Source organism: Notamacropus eugenii, chromosome 3, assembly GCF_028372415.1.
Source record: "Notamacropus eugenii isolate mMacEug1 chromosome 3, mMacEug1.pri_v2, whole genome shotgun sequence".
Classification (NCBI taxonomy): domain Eukaryota; kingdom Metazoa; phylum Chordata; class Mammalia; order Diprotodontia; family Macropodidae; genus Notamacropus; species Notamacropus eugenii.
In genome coordinates, this window is record NC_092874.1 from 472,501,047 (window position 1) to 472,517,314 (window position 16,268).

The 16,268-nt window shown below is 48.6% G+C and overlaps 1 protein-coding gene across 3 annotated transcripts in view; it reads right to left on the reverse strand.

Moving 5' to 3' along the window:
- Positions 1 to 16,268, reverse strand: part of ITGA9 (integrin subunit alpha 9) — a 406,938-nt gene that overhangs the window by 320,039 nt on the left and 70,631 nt on the right. For all 3 annotated transcript variants that reach the window (XM_072598903.1, XM_072598905.1, XM_072598902.1), the window contains 2 exons: positions 2,748 to 2,875; positions 2,380 to 2,486 (listed from right to left, as the gene is read on the reverse strand). In XM_072598903.1, the coding sequence (XP_072455004.1) occupies positions 2,380 to 2,486; positions 2,748 to 2,757 (117 nt within the window). In that variant the 5' untranslated portion in view covers positions 2,758 to 2,875. The remainder of the gene's footprint in view (positions 1 to 2,379; positions 2,487 to 2,747; positions 2,876 to 16,268) is intronic.

The following is a 16,268-nucleotide window of genomic DNA, read 5'->3' on the forward strand; positions in this document are numbered from 1 at the left end:
GAATCCAGACCCTCCAATGCAGAGAGAGCCCTCCTCCTTCCTGGGAGCCAAGCCGAGCTCAAAGTTCAGTCCCTAAACAAGATGAATCTACAAGTTGCACACTGACCTTGGCGGGGGGGTTCACATCCCCCTTTGATTTGAAGATGGGATCAATGTTCAGGGTCTTTTCCCAATAAAGAACCGCTTCTAGTTTGTGATTGGCCAAGATTGGGTCAGCGATGTGGCACTACCCCCTTTAAACAATAAAAAAGGGGACAAAGCTCCCTGTGGGCCCATGTGGACCCACTCCACATCCCCACTCCCAAAGTGCCCAGAAATCCCAGAAGACAGAGCTGGCTGAGGGGTGGCTCAGCGCAGGAAGGAGGAGGAAATCTTCCCACCATCCCCTGCTGCTCTGAGACCTATGAAGTGACTCAGTGTCTCTTTGGGTGCTCCACCCCCAGAGAATAGACCCACATGGACCCAGTACCTGCCTCCACCACACATCCACCCAATACACACTTATAGACACACCCATGTACAGCAGAGCTCCTCATTTCAGAATTTAATGACCAGTATCTTAAGGAAGTTCTATTTGTTTTTAAATACCTAACTACAATCTTCCCTTCTCTATTACAAAACAAACTCTCTGCTCTGACCTTTCAAGGAGAAAGGAACGAACTGGCCTTAAACCTTCCGTCATCACCCTTCAGCTACCAGAAAATAGTCCTCACCCCTCTCAGTCTGGGTTAGTCCATCCCTGAGGTAAGTCCTCAGCCCTCTCAGTCTGGGTTAGTCCATCCCTGAGGTGAGCGTTCAGCCCTCCCAGTCTGGGTTAGTCCATCCCTGAGGTGAGTCCTTGGTCCTCCCAGTCTAGGTTAGTCCATCCTAGATGTGTGGCTCTGCCTCACATCTGCATCTGCATCGGGCCCATCTCCAGTGGTTCATTTTGCCCCTGGGCCCAAATGGCTCCAGAGGAGATGGTGAGGCTGGCGACTGCACAGCCCAGCCTCACTTAAATCCAATGAACATGCATGTCATGGCATCACCCCCTGATGTCCCAGTCCTCTTTGAGAACAAAAATCAAACAAGAGTCGCACTTTCATGATCCCTGTTTTGGCCCCACTCTGAGTCCTCCTGACAGGAGGTAAGACCAGCACCTCCTGCTAGAACTGCCTTTCAACCTGAGGACCCAATGAGTCAAACATTTAATAAGCACCAACTGTGTGCTAAGCAGGCACTGGAGATACAAAGACAAAAAGGACATGATGTGTGCCCTCCAGCACAGCTTCAGAGAGGCCCCTCCCTAGTCACCATATCCTCTATTAGAATGAAACTTGTCTGAGAGCAGTAGTCTTCTGGTTCCTTTATCTGGAAGCTCCGTGCTTAGCCCAGTGCCCACCATGTAATAACAGCTTAATAAATGTGTTCTCATTTGTTCATTTACAGCTGCCATCAAGTCTGATATCCCTCCCCCATTTTGCAGATAAGGAAACTGAGGCATGGTGAGATTTAAGTGACCTATCTAGGGTCACACAGCTGAGGTGGCATCTGAACCCAGCTCTTCCTAACTCCAAGTCAATCCCCTACTCATGGCAATCAACCAATCCATCAATTAGCATTTATTAGGCACCAACTACATCCCTAACGAGCCAAACACTGTGCCAGACCCTAGGGAGGCAAGACAGAAAAGAGAACAACCCCTGCCCTCAACGCCGTACAGTGCGATTTCCAACAAAAGTCAAGGAATCAGCAGTTCTGAAAGAGATGTATAAAAAGGAGTCAGCCCAGGGATGACAGGAGACTCATGTGTGTGTGTCATTGCAAACCATGGCAGAGGAGGCCAGGCACCAGATGTGGGGTCAGGAGAGAGCCACCCTAAAATGCATCACCACGGCCAAACACCTTTCCCTCTCTGAGCCTCAGTTTCCCCATCTGTATAATGGAGATAACAGTACAGGCAAATACCAACCTACAGGGCTGTCACATGAGGCCATGTCTACATAGAGTTCTGCCACCCTTCAAGCACCTGTGAATAATAGTCATTATTTTATCACCCCACTCCCCATGCCCATAAATTGTAAGCATCCAATAGGCAATAATTAATTAGAACCATTGACGTGTATACAATGGTGTTCTGAATTATCCAAAGCCCTTCACTCATATTAACTCTTTCAAGATAACCTGGGAGGTCAGAAGCATTATTATTCCCCACCTTAGAGATGAGAATAATGAGATTCAGAGGGGCAGGATTTGAACTCAGATCCCTCTCTGCCTGTGCGATGAGCACCTGGCACACAGTGAGCAGTTCATCTGACGTGACCTGGGCTCCAGAAAGACGGGGTCATCCGTCCTTAAGATTGTGCCCCTTGGGACCTGGAAGAAGGCAGAGAGGCTTACCAGCACTTGGCCATCAGCTTTGGGCTGCCGCGCCAGGCTGACCCCCATCCATTCGTCATCCCTGTCTTCTCTACAGGTCTTCCCACAAGATGAGCCTCGACTCTTTCCTGGAAAGAAAACAGAAAACAGCTTTGGGTGGGTGGGTCTAGTCTCTGGGTCCTCTGACGCCCTTCACTTTCAGCTCTTTTTCTCCACTGATAAGAAAAAAGCCATCATTCCTCCTCATTTGAAAAAGAAAAGTGAAGCTACATCACAGAAAAGAGAGATGGTGAAAATGCAAACAGAAAATTCCAGAGGAGGGGGATGAAGGACAGAAAACCAGAGGCAAAGTCTGCCTCCCACACCCTCCCAAAGGGTGGTTCACCCACCTCGAACCATGTCCAGTTCTGTGCACCTCCTGTCTGGGTTAGTGTGGACTCTACATTTAAAAACAGCTCCAGGGGACTTCACAGAAGTGCTGTACTTGGACTCTGCCTTCGGAGCACCAACAAGGACCCTGCATGCCAAATGAGAGGAAAAGAAAAAGGCGTTAACATGGAGAAGAAGAGTGACCAGGGGTCTCCTTAGCTCCCCAGACCTCCATCTTAGAGCTGGCAGGGACAGCAGAGGCCTTCTAGTCTAGCCACTTTATTTTACAAATGATGAAGCTGAAGCCAAGTTGTAATGTTGGAGGCAGGATTTGTACCCAGGGCCTGTGATTCCAGTCAAAGCTCTTTATAGGCTAGATCACAGAATCCTAGTTCTGGAGCTAGAAGATCCTCAGATGCCGTCTGGCCCAATGCCCTCCTCTTAAAGATAAGGAAACTGAAGCCCAGAGGTTTGATAGGAAACGTGGCTTTTCTGGAGGCACGTTGGCTGAGCAGCATTTCCCAGAATATAAAGGAAATAATCGTGTTCTGCCTTCCAATGATTCCTCTGCTTCTTGCCAGGCTCCCCACCATGTGCCCTAACCTCCACAATGCTCCCCCTCCAATCACCCCAAACCATGATGAGGCAGCTGCGTTTCATTATAACTGCAGTTAAGGACACGGGATGGAATGATTCACAGACAATAAAGGAAAAGAAAACAAAACACTCGGCATCCTTTCCGACTCATAAACCCTGACCGAGACAAGACCGGCTCCTTGGACCACTCAGCGCAGAGAGGGCAAGCCGAGCGCCTCAGGCAGCAAAACCGTGACCAGAGAGGGGCAGGAGGGACAAATGAGGACAGAGGACCGTGAGATGTCTCCTTTCCAGGAGCAACAAGCCCAACTTGGTGCAGTTTGATGAGGAAAGTCTTCAACAAAAGAGTTGTGGAGGGGCTGCAACTTGGCAGGCTTTGGTGCTGAGACATCCTCAAAGGTGACCCCTTCCTCCTTTCACTGCTATGCCCTAAACAAGGGCCAGAGCACTCCATGTGGGTCTCCCAGGTCTCTCAGCGCTCTTTGCCCAACTTGGCTCAATAAGTGCCTTCTATGTGCTCAAGGAGTTACTCTTCTACTGGGGGAAGGGGGGAAATAGGCACCCAGGAAAATGAATACAAAAGGAACTAGGAAGTTTGGAAAAGTCCTGCTGTAGGGGATGGCTCTTGATTGAAGCGAGTTTAGGATTCCAATCAGCATAAGTGAAAAAGAAAAGGCGTCTGGCCATGAAGGACAGCCTAGGCAAAGGCACTGAGGTGGGAGGTAGGCAGAATGTTGTATACCAAGAACAGTAAGTGGACCAGTAAACTGGAAAACAGAATGAGGGGGAATGACGAAGACATTGAGTTTCCCCAGCTCCCCCACCTGCAGTTTAGCAGTCCAAAATTTCTAGCAACCTGGGAAAATTCCACATCCCATCACCGCTCATCAGAAAAATGAAGGGTGGCCCCAGAATTTCTCTGGGGATGGTGAGCAAAAGCATGAAAATAATAAAAGCTGCTGGTGTGCCACTGATTAGTGGCAATTGGAACGGCCTGCTATTTGGGGGACCATGGCATGGATGAGGCAGGAGTCAGCAGGGACAGATCACTTGGTGAGGGTCAGAGGAGGACTGAGCATTGGGGAAGGGGCTGAAAGCCCTGAGACAAAGGACATTCCCTTTTGTTATCACTGTGGGGTGTTAAGGAAGGGGGCAACATTTGTGAGTATCAGCGTTGGTGACTGTTGGTACTGAGCTATAGCACACAAACATACATATACATACATGTACACATACAAGCATATATGTGTGTTCTATGTTCCAGGATGAAAAATCATGGTGAAACCATGAGCTCAGCTTCATTCAGTGCTGCCCATCAGAATCCCACCAATTGGTTTAGCCCTCTCACCCTGCCCCATGCTAACCCTGGAGAACTCTGGGCACTGGAGATAAGGAGGACCTGGCAGAAAGCTGGGCCTCCAGTTTCTCATTGTGGAGGTATGTCCTGGAGCTGCCCACCTTCATGGTAGACGGATGGATATGAAGCCATGAATCCAACAGAGAGTGGCAGGGTAACTCAGTAGATATGGTTTAGGGCATAGTCAGGAAAATCTGAATTCCACTCCCATCCCCCAGTACTTAACCAATTGGACACACTGTACCCCATCATAGATGCCATTTTGGTCTTCCTCAAGCACAAAGGACAACCAACCAAACAACCTAAAATTTAGCAGTTCTATCACCCTAGTAAACTCACTTTCCCTCTCCCAGATTCAGTTTACTCATCTGTAAAATGGGGATCAGAATACCCATAGGACCTGCCTCCCAGGGTTGTCTTGAGGCTTAAATGAGATCATGTCTGTAAAGCACCTTGCAAACTCTCAAATGCTCTATAAATGTCAGGCATCCGTTCTAAGCCAGCGCCCTTCTCAGGTAAACCTCAGTGCCTCCCTCACCCCCAGACCACCCTCCAGGACTGACATGACCCAAATGCACAGTGACATGTGAACCAAAATGAAAAGGAGAAGAAAGACACATGAAGGGATCAATTTCCCCTCCGTCTCATGGGTTAACCCTTAGAATCACAAGGGTTAGGGGTGGCAGCCCTTCTTAATGCCAGCAATGTTTTCACAAGTGAGAAGAATTAACAACTTGACATGCCTGGGCTGCAGAATCTGACACAGCCTGCCTCATGCTGGAGAGCAAGCTGGGGGGAACAAAACCCTCGTCCCTCTGCGATGCCCCCAAAGCACCACCACAGATTTACATCTGCCACCAGGCAAAATGGCACAACTTAGTCCTGGCATTTCATTTACTTATTGATGTGATTCCAACACTCCCTGAAAAATAAACAAGGTGAGGGAATTCATCATGGACAAAAGGAAGGAAAGGACTAGATTAGATCAGAGGTCACCCAATCCAGCCTCCTCATTTTACAGATGAGTTCCTTGACTAGATGCACTGTGGCCAAGTGGACAGAGCACTGGACTTGGAGTCAGAAAGAATTGGAACCCTGCCTCAAGCACTCACTAGCTAAGGGACCCTGGGTAAGTTACTCCCTGGGCTTGAGTCTCCTCATCTTCACTTGTAAAATGAGGATGATAAATACCTGTATGGAGGGGCAATGGGGGGAGAAGCCAGCCTCAGAACAAGGAGGCTCAAGTCTGATCTCTGCTATACTTTCCAAGAGCAGATGCTGCTCTGCATTGGGGAGTTTCCCATGCCTAGATCTCTAAGCCTAGCCCTAAGGCAGGTGTACGTTCAACTAATCACAGGGGGAGAAAATGGATCAAATCCCACTCTCCCCACGATAGACCATCATGGCGTTTATCTCCAACAGAACCAATCTATTCTTATCCCCCAGTGCTCCCAGACTCCCATTCTTCCATGTACAAACTCCTAAAAATTCCCCTTCTGCACTGAAGCTGGACAGCTCCTCAGGACAGTGATTACCTAAAGGCTACCCACACACCTGTGCAGGCAGAATTAGGAAAATCCCACCATTCCCCCAAAATATCCACCTACTGTGACCAGTGAGTCAAAAAAGAATCCCCTTTTTCACTCTGGGTGGAAGAGCAAGAGTCCCACAGGATGAGCAGGTATGAGTGGGTTAGGACAGATCTCAGCACTTCACCCCTGAATCTACCCCTCTTCCAAACTTCTCAATTACTGTCAACTGCATCATGATCTTTCCAGTCACTCAGTCACACAACCTCAGAACCTTCCTCCTCAATTCCTCAATCTCCTACCCCTATACATTCAATCAGCTACTGAATCACATCATTGACAACTCCACATCTCCTCCTTTGGTCTCCTCTCCACTGACACAGTCATACTTGTCCTGGAAACTCTCTTCACCTAGACTATTTCAATAGGCTCCTCAATGTTCTTCCTTGCTTCATCTCTCCCTGTTCCATCACCATCATCAACATCATAATCACCATCATTATCATCATCACCATCTTCACCACCATCATCATCATCATCACCATCATCATCATCATCATCATCACCACCATCATCACCATCATCACCATCACTATCATCATTATCATCACCATCTTCACCACCATCATCACCATCATCATCACCATCACCATCATCACCACCATCATCATCACCATCATCATCATCACCACCATCATCACCATCACTATCATCATTATCATCACCATCTTCACCACCATCATCACCATCATCATCACCATCACCACCATCACCATCATCTACACAGTATCTCAAGGTTTACAGAGCACTTTACAAATACTATCTCATCTCATCCATCCTCCACATAGCTGCCAAAATGTTTTTTCTTAAGTGTGAGCCTAACCACATCACTCTTGTGCTCAAGGAGTTCCAATAGCTCCCTACTACCTCCAGGATCAAACGTTAATTATCCTTATCGAATCCTTTTCCCCTTTCTACCTTTGAATGACTTTTATAACATACAATCGGTCAGGATAGCAGTGCTAGTGATAGGTCCTCAGCACGGTGCTTAGCACATACTCAGCGTTTGAATGCTTTTTCATTCCTTGATTCTTTCATATAGATAATTCATAACTACACGTGTTTGTATAATTATATATGTATGTGAGTGCATACGTATACATAGGGGACATGCTCAAAGGTCTTTTACCAATCTGAAGGTATAATCTAAAAAGTTTAAGAATGCTAACTATGTTCATGACATCATAGGTTTTGTCCAAAAAATAATAAAAACCCTATCTCACTAACCTCACAAGGGTTTTGAGAGCAGATGAGCTAATGTCTACAGAACACTCTAAATCTAGAAGTGCCACATGAGCATCAGCAGTACTAGTAAGGCAATAATGACAACAACAGTGATGCTGTTGTCTAAGGTTAGCAAGTCTCAGAGGGAGCATTCAAACCCAAGCCCCTGGGACTCCCAAGCCAGCCATCTTTGCCCCAAGACAACCAAAAATGGACTCCAGAGGGCAGACACATGAGGTGGTAACTCTTGTCAGCACTAAGTAGTTCTCACGTACTTGCCTTCCAAACCCCAAGCACCCCTTCCCACATCCTCTGTTCCCCACTAGGGAATAGTCCTAGCCCAAGTCAGAGCTAGGAAGCTAAAATGAGAGATGGAGCTCATTTCCCCTCCTCACCCTCAGGTCCCAGAGCTCTGACGGCAGGGCCGGATTCAAGCCCAACTGGCAAGAGGGAGAGATTTTTCCAAAAGCCTGAGCTATGTAAAATACAGTCATTTGGTTAAGGGCTGAGCTGGGCACAGCCCTGATAGGGGGTGGTGGCCTCGTGGATGGGTCTGGCTACACGTGCTTCCAGAAAACCAGGGCTTAACCCACATCTTGGCAGTGGTCTTCCCCTGGACCAGGGCCCAGCTTGCACTGGAAGAAATGATGAGTGGTTCTTATCTGAAGCTAATTCAGCTGGTCCATGGCCAGTCTGATCAAAAGAAAGGGAGCTGTTGGATGACCTAAAGGTCAGCATGGTCCCTTGAAGAGATGGCATCTGGTTTGTTTCTCCTTCATCTCAGAGTTGAAAGAGAGCACTCCCACCCTGGGAGGACATGCTCAAAAACTTCTCCCTGGATTCTTTGACAATCTCATTCCTTATTCCCTCTTATACTTCCTACTTCTGGCTTCACTGGATTCATCCTTTCATCCATGTGGGTGCTGCCACCATTGCCACTGGTGCCCACTCCAGCCTAGCCATGCTTTCATTAAATTCCCCAAGCATTTATTAAACATTTATGTCTGCTGTGAGCCTAGGCCTAGGCTCTGAGCTGGGGATATGAAGAAAAAACTCACTAATTCTTGCCCTCAGGGAACTCACACTCTTTTGGCCTCCTCATCCTGTGCAATCCCTGAAGGTGCTGGTCCTTCCCTGCAACCCCCACAAGGGAGTTACCTGGAGACCTTGTCCCAAGTCTTCCCAGTGGTAACAGTGCCATTCCCAGGCTCTAGGAGCAGCCCACCTTCCTTGCCAGTGTGGCTGCCCCCTCTACTGGGGCCGATCTCAACCTATCCCTGGTTGCAAGCTCTAACCATGCATCCTCAACAGCATTTTTCATGGTACTTCCCACAATGCTGCCAATTACTTACAGCCACTGGGCTAACAATCAGAGACCCTTGGTTCCAATTATGAAGGTGACCCTGAGTAAGTCACTACCTCTCTAAGGGACCTTGGTTTCCCCCCAGTAAGGAGGGGTTCACCTCAAGGCCTCTGAGCTGCCTCCAACCTTAGCGTGGTCCTCCCCCAGCCCCCAGGCCCTTCTCTTCAGCCAAGCTTTGTCCTTGCTCAGTGACTGTGAATGGCTGTAAACCATCACCATCTAGGCCTCTAAGCCATGTCCAGGGACCCGGTGGCAAAACGCAGGTGGAGGTCAAGATTAGGGCCCCCCAGAGAGAAAACCGGGGCAGCTAGGCAGCACGGGGGTAGAGGGCGGGGATCTGGCCTCAGACACTACTAGCTGTGTGACCCTGAGCAAGTCACTTCACCCTGTTTGCCTCAGTTTCCTCATCTGTAAAATGAGTTGGAGAAGGAAATGGCAAACCATTCCAATGTCTTTGCCAAGAAAACCCTAAATGGGGTCACAAAGAGTCAGATATGACTGAAAAGACTGGACAGCAAAGGAGAGAAAACAAACCCCAATTCCACCAGGGCAATGAACTGACAGATGTCTCAGAGGCTGAGACTCAATCTAGGATCAAAGACCCCAGCTTCCTCCCCACAAATGTCCAGGCAGGAATCTCCAAAGAGAAACTGAAGGCAGGAGCAGAGATCAGTAAGGAGGGCTTAAAAAGTCTAAGATTAAATTAGTTTTTACAAAAGCCCAATCTTTGCCAAGGGATGGATCCCTGGTTTTAGTTATCAGGGGTCACCTCTGGGCCTACATGAGTCAGAGAACCTCCCTGGATACCTTTCTGTAAGAAAAATACACTGTAACTCAGCTGACTAGCTAAGTGACTCCAAAGTACCACTCGGCACTGCTCCTGAGCAACGCAGCCCTGAGAAGCAGTGTGGCCCAATGACCAGAACACCAGACTTAGAGCAAGGGAAACCTGGGCAGCCCATACTTACTTGGGCCAGCCAGCTAATTGCTCTGTGCCTCAGTTTCCCCATCTGTAAAATGAAATGAAACACCTGTCCTCTCTCTAATAGGTTTGCTGCCAGGTTCAGGTAAAAGAATTCATGTAAAGAGTTTTACATACTGCAAAATGATATGTAGACACCAGTTACTATTATTACCTCAAAGATGGGAGAGAGGAGAAGAGGACATGTCCTCTCTCATCCTGCTTAGAAATTATAAAAGCTAGGCCAATCCTCTCATTTTACAGGTGAGTAAACTGAAGTCCCCATAAAGGGTTTGTGGATTACTGTGATCTTTCCAAGTCCATTGAAGTTTAGAGGATGCAGGATTTAAGAGCAGGAAGATCGCTGAGGTAATCCAGTCTGACCTGGTCACTTTTACAGAGGAAGGATTATAAACTCCTTGATGGCCACACAATTCCTTTGTCCTCCCTAAGGTCGGTTAGTCAGTCAGCAAACATTTATTAAGTTCCAGGCATTACGATAAGTACAGGAGGTACAAAGAAAGACAGAAGACTGCCCCTGCCCACAGACAGTATACAATCAAACGGGAGAGGCAACATGCAAACAAGCTACACAGGACAAATGGGACATCATTAAAAGAAAGGCACCAGAAGGAAGGGGTGCTACAAAGGTGAGGAGGAAGCCTGGGGAGGTGGGAAGGTGACAGGAGGATAGAGACCATGCCAGGCACTGGGGGCAGCCAAGGAGAAGCCCAGAGGAAGGAGATAAGCGTCCTGTGTGAGGAGCAGCCAAGAGGTCAGGGTCCCTGCGTCACAGAGCACATGGGATGGCAGAAAGTATATAAAGGCTGCAAAGCCAGGCTAGGATTACTTGTAATGGACTAGAGGGGGGAGAGACTAGAGGCAGGCAGATCCCCCCAACACCAACCCCAGCACAGACCAGATCTGGGGTGACAAGGGCCTGCCCCAGGGTGGGGGCAGAGTCAGAGGAGAGAAGATGTTGTATAGAGAGACAACAGGCCTTGGCACCATATTGGATGTGAGAGAGAGTGAAGATGGTCCTCAGGTTGTGAGGGTGAGGGCCTAGGATGGTGGAGTGCTCAACACTAAGAGGAAAGTGAAGAAAAATAAAAGGTTTTGGGCGGGGTGGAGATGGCAAGTTCAGTTTTAACAGGTTGAATTTGGCTTGTGACAAGACATTCATTGGGACAGCTGGAGATGAACCTGGAGAGGTCACCACGGAAGAGTACCTTTTCAAGATGTGAATATGGATTTGTGGGTGGTTATTAGGCACCTCTGCCAACCACGGATTCCACCATCGTTGGCTGAAGTGAGAACTCCGGGAGCCCCAAGGTCTTCACTGTTTTATCCATTTAGGGAACTCCCAACATGAGAACTCTCTCTACCAATACAGATCGGTGGCACATCTGGGACTCACAGTTCTGAAGAGCAGCCCAGGCCTTGAGAGGCCAACATTGAGAGTCATCAGAGGTATCAGAAGCAAGGCTAACTCTATGCCCAGGCACCATGGCTGGCTCTCAGACACTCCTACTGCTCATTCATTAACAAATGAGCTGGTCTGACTTTGCTCAGTCGCTTAAGAACCCTGTCCTGCCCCAAGAGACAGAACGTTAAGAAACTAAAGTGCCGTCTCTGGCAGGAAGTGTGGTTCATAAAGAAGTAATGGACGGAATTGATGATATGGAATAGGACCAAAGACATTAACGCCCAGGCCCTCGGGGCCAGCAATGGCTGTGCACCATAACTGCACCCCAGCAGGTTCTCCGTCCCCCTGAGCCTTACTTAGCAAGGGCATAGAACAGACCCAAACCTTGTCCTCTAGAAACCCGCCTGTGTGCCCACAAAAACCCAAGCACAAGTGCCCCTCTGCCACCCCAAGGGTACAAGACAACCAGTCAACATCCCTACTGTGAGCACACCTGTCCTCCTCCCTTTCTCGCCCCCACCCTACCCTCCAAAAGATCCCAGCAGCCCTGGGCCTGAGTCCAGTCTCTGGACTAGATTTCACACACTCAGATGGAATCACTTGCACCAGTTAAGTGAGTCCCAAGAACATTCCCAGAGGTCCAGACTGGTGAGGCACATTTAGACTCTCTTTAGCAGATCTCCTACAACAGCTAGCATTTATATGGCAGTCTAAGGTTTGCAACTTATATTATCTCATTTGATCGTCATGACAAGCCCAGGAGGTAAGGGCTGTTATTAGCCCAATTTTACAGGTGAGAAAACGGAGGCTGAGAGCAGCTGAGGATGGTGAAAGGCCCAAGCCGATGCCAGATGAGGACGAAGGGAAGACACCGAGAAGGCGGTCATTTACCCAACCGCCATGACCAATACTGAAGCAAGAATCCCCAACACTTTTATGAGAAAGGTTACTTTCCATTTCCCTGAAGTCACAGATTAAGCTGGTGGGAAAAGATAGTGAAGTTTCTGGGAAAAGCTGAGTGCTGCCCTTCCTCCTGTGAATCCAAGCAAAGGGCACTCACTGGCTAGAGTTGACAAGGCAGGGACATGGAGAGAATGAAGGAAGCCAAGCAACACAACTGCCCTGGAGATTGACCACCTGATGTCTGAGGACCCTGCCCAGCTGCTTGGGGGCCCTCTACCAAGAATATAAAAAAGATTTTTAAAGCGGGAGGGGGGGGGTCAGCACCTTCTTCTAGCTTGGAAATAAAGACCATAGTCTCATTATAGTATGAAATAGAAAGGAAAATGCCAGCTAGGCAGAAGAAGAAGAAATGGGAGAGCCCTGCATCCATAGGAAACCACTGAAGTCAAGGTGGCCCAGTAGATAAAACTCTAGGCTTGGAGTCCTGGGTTCTAATTCTACCTCTAACAATTACTAGCTATGTGACTGTGGGAAGGTCACTACACCTCTGTTTCCTCTGTTTGCTCATCTGCAAAAGGGGAATGATACCAGTAGCACTTACCTCACAAGGGTGTTGTGAGGCTCAAAGGAACCAATGTCAGCCTGTCAAGCCCTGATTGTTCTGCATGCCAAGCACTGTGCTAAGCATGAGGGCACAAAGGAAGGCAAGACAGTCCCTGCCATAAAGGAGTTCCCAGTATAATGGCAGAGACAGCATGTAAATAACTGTTATTTACATATGTGGATGGATGGATGCATACATAGATGGGTGGATAGATAGATGGATGGATGGATGGATGGATAGATGGATAGACTGGTAGATTAACAGAGTGTAAATTAGTGGCAAAGTGACATGTAAATTTCAGTCAATAACAATCCTATTACTAACTAATAATATAATTATTATCATTATTGCCCAGGATCACACAGGCAGTTAGTGACACAGCCAGAGTTTGAAAGCCAAGAAGTTCTGGGTTTAAGTCCCACCTGTTACCCTTCCCAGTTGTGTGACTCTGAGCAAGTCATATACAGAAGCAGATAGTTAGAACTAGAAGGGATCCTGAAGGTTGAGTCCAACCCCCTCACTTTACAGATGAGCAACTGAGGCCACTAGAAGTTAAGGGACTTGTTTATGGTCATTCAGTTAGAAAGTTATCTGAGGCAGGGCTTGAATCTGAGTCTTCCTGACTCCCTGGCCACTGAACAACACTGTTTCTTCACTAGTATCCCCCCCACCCTGGGACTCAGTTTCCTCATCTGTAAGATGAGGATGACAATACCTACAGCACCTGTTTCTCAGAGATAGGAACACAGTCACTCTTAAATACCAGAGCACCTCCCAGCCACCCACTTTGGGGGTGGTGCTGGACCTGACGCTCCCCTTCCCTGGGATGAGAGGAAAGGGCAGGAAAAGAAGACAGAACTGATAAGAAGAGAGCAGTGCCAGGTTCCTGAGTACTTGCAGAAAAGTCCCTTGGCCCATCCAGTCGGACCCCAAAGCAACTCCCTCATAAAGAGCATCATCTCCCTTCCCCCCTGCCTGGGAACCCTGGCCCAAGGGCTTCCCTAAGAAGCAGGCAGCTCCCCCCTCTTCTCACTCTGCCCAAAGCAGACCCCAGGTGGCGGCGGGCCAAGCTCAGGGCTTGGGCTCCCAGGTACCCCTGGGAAAGTAAAACGAGGGAAAGATTTGGGAGAGCGCACTCCCGTGGTAAAGGCGAGTAAGCTCTTTTCTAGACTGACTGCCAGCTGAAATATGTCAGAAGAGGTCATTTTTAACAGGGGTCAGTACTAGGCAGCAGTGTCCAGCTGTTATCAATGAGAAAAAAGAGAATTCTGGAACCAAAACAGAGCTGAGAGGTCACCCAAGTCAACTTCTCATTTCGGAGACAACTCTGAGACCCAGGGCAGGAAAGCTCAAGGACACTCAGCTGGGGGCCTCCTTTCTCCCAGCTCAGCCCATTGTATGACCCACAGGAGCCCATCCAGTCAGACAATACCTTCAGAGGGCCTTGCCAGTACCAAGGCTGTTCTGGGCTACAGCCACATCACAGAGCAGTGTGGTCTAGTGGTTAGAAGGCTGGCCTCTGTGTCCAGGAGGAACAACCTTTAAGGCCAGACTCTGACACCCCCTGCTGTGTGGCACTGAGCAGACTGCTTCAGATTTTGTACTCCAGGCCGATGAGTTATACATCTGAATCACCAGTATTCCCATACAAGGTGTTCCCTTCACTAATGAGATTTCCTGCCCACCAAACCTCCTTCCACCACCAGTAAAAGGGGGAAAGAGAAAAGGGGCCAGGTCCAGAGAGGAGCATCAAGCTAGAAAATCCAGCCTCAAGCCATCACCCATAACAGAGGCCCCAGAATAGAGTCTTCTCACAGACTGCAACTGGCCATCCACCTGCACTGGCCATCAGCTACTTTTAAACCCAAGAATCCCTGGGATCTTAGAAGAAGCAGAGACAGCTCCGGGGGCAAGAGCAGCAGAGGGACCTGGAGAGAGGTGCTACCATCACAAGTCTGGTGGCTTCCCTCCTCACAGCATACAACAAGAGCTTAACAACTGGGGAATGGCATTTCCTACCCTACCTTTGGCCAGAAGGAGCAGCAGGGCACAGAGTGATGGCTCTAGACTTAGAGGAGCTGAGTGCAAATCTCTCCTCTGATGCTTCCTACAGGGGTGACCTTGGGCATATCACTTGTCCCTTCAGAGGCTGTTTCCTCTTCTAGACACCAAGGGAACTGGACTAGATAGGCCTCAAGGTCCCTCCAGGAGCAGATCTCTGATTACCAACTACCTGGACATGAGGAAGGGAAAAGGGGCCCTGGGGAAGGTGACGGGAAGAGACTCAATTCTGGGTAGTCATGGCCAGTACATTCTCAGAGCTTCTGTTTAAACAAAGAGAATGCCATGCAGCAGCCTGACTTTAAGATTCCAGTTTCTACAGACTCATTTCTCTAGACCAAAAAGAGTAACTGAAGTCATGTAAACTCAACCAGTACCGCCACTGGATAGATGGAGGGAGAAATGAAGGAAGGGAGAGAGGGAAGAAAGGATGGATGGGGGATGGAGGGAGGGAGAGATGAAGGGAGGGAGAGAGGGAAGAAAGGGTGGAGGGAGTGACGGATGGGGGATGGAGGGAGGGAGAGAGGGAAGAAAGGATGGAAAGAGAGATGGAAAAGAGGATGAAGGGAGGGATAGCTAGGGATGAAGGGATGAGGAATGGAGGTATGGAGAGAGAGATGGAAAAAGGATGGAGGAGGAAAAGGAGGAAAGGATGCAGGGAAAGGTGGAGGGATGTACTGATGGATGGACAGATTGGATGGATGCTAGCACTTAACAGCAGCAACACTGAGTTTGCAAAGCACTTAACATACATTATCTCATTTGGGCTTCACAAGAACCCAGGGAGACAGGAAATGATTCCATTACAAAAAGTCTCAAGAGAATGACACCAGAAATCTATTGTTAACTAAATTCCAGAATCTTTTTATTCAAAAAGCACTTATTAAGTGCCTACTGTGTGCCAGTGCTGTTCTAAATCTTGGGGATAGATACAAAGATAGCCACAAAACAGCCCCTGCTCTCCTGGAGCTTCCCCTCCCCAGTCTCTCTGCCCTCGCCACCATCAATGCACATGCACAAAAATGTCCCAAAAGCTTGGTCAGGAACACAGAGGTCGACCCCCCCCCCAACTTCTTCATCCCTAAAGGGGACCAGGAGTGAGGGAGAGCTGAAGGTGTGAGGGTCACCAAGAGATGAAGGAGCTGGCTTTGCAAACTTCCACCCCCAGAAGCTGTATCACTTTCCAAGAAAAAGGGGAGTTTTGTTTCTCTACTGAGTGATGTGGCTGGGGATGAGGGGATGATGAATCTGACCACAGGAAGTCTCGCCAGTCAAATCCTCCACACTGATATCCTCCACTCTATGGAATTCCAAGTGAGTGAGCAGTCAGAGATTTCATGGAGGAAGGGAAAGAGGGGGATGGGAAGAGGACATTAGGATTCCCTCACCTGTGCTCCTTCCTCCATAGGAAGAGACAGTTGTCACGGAGCTTCCAGCATCCCTAAGAGAAATCCTA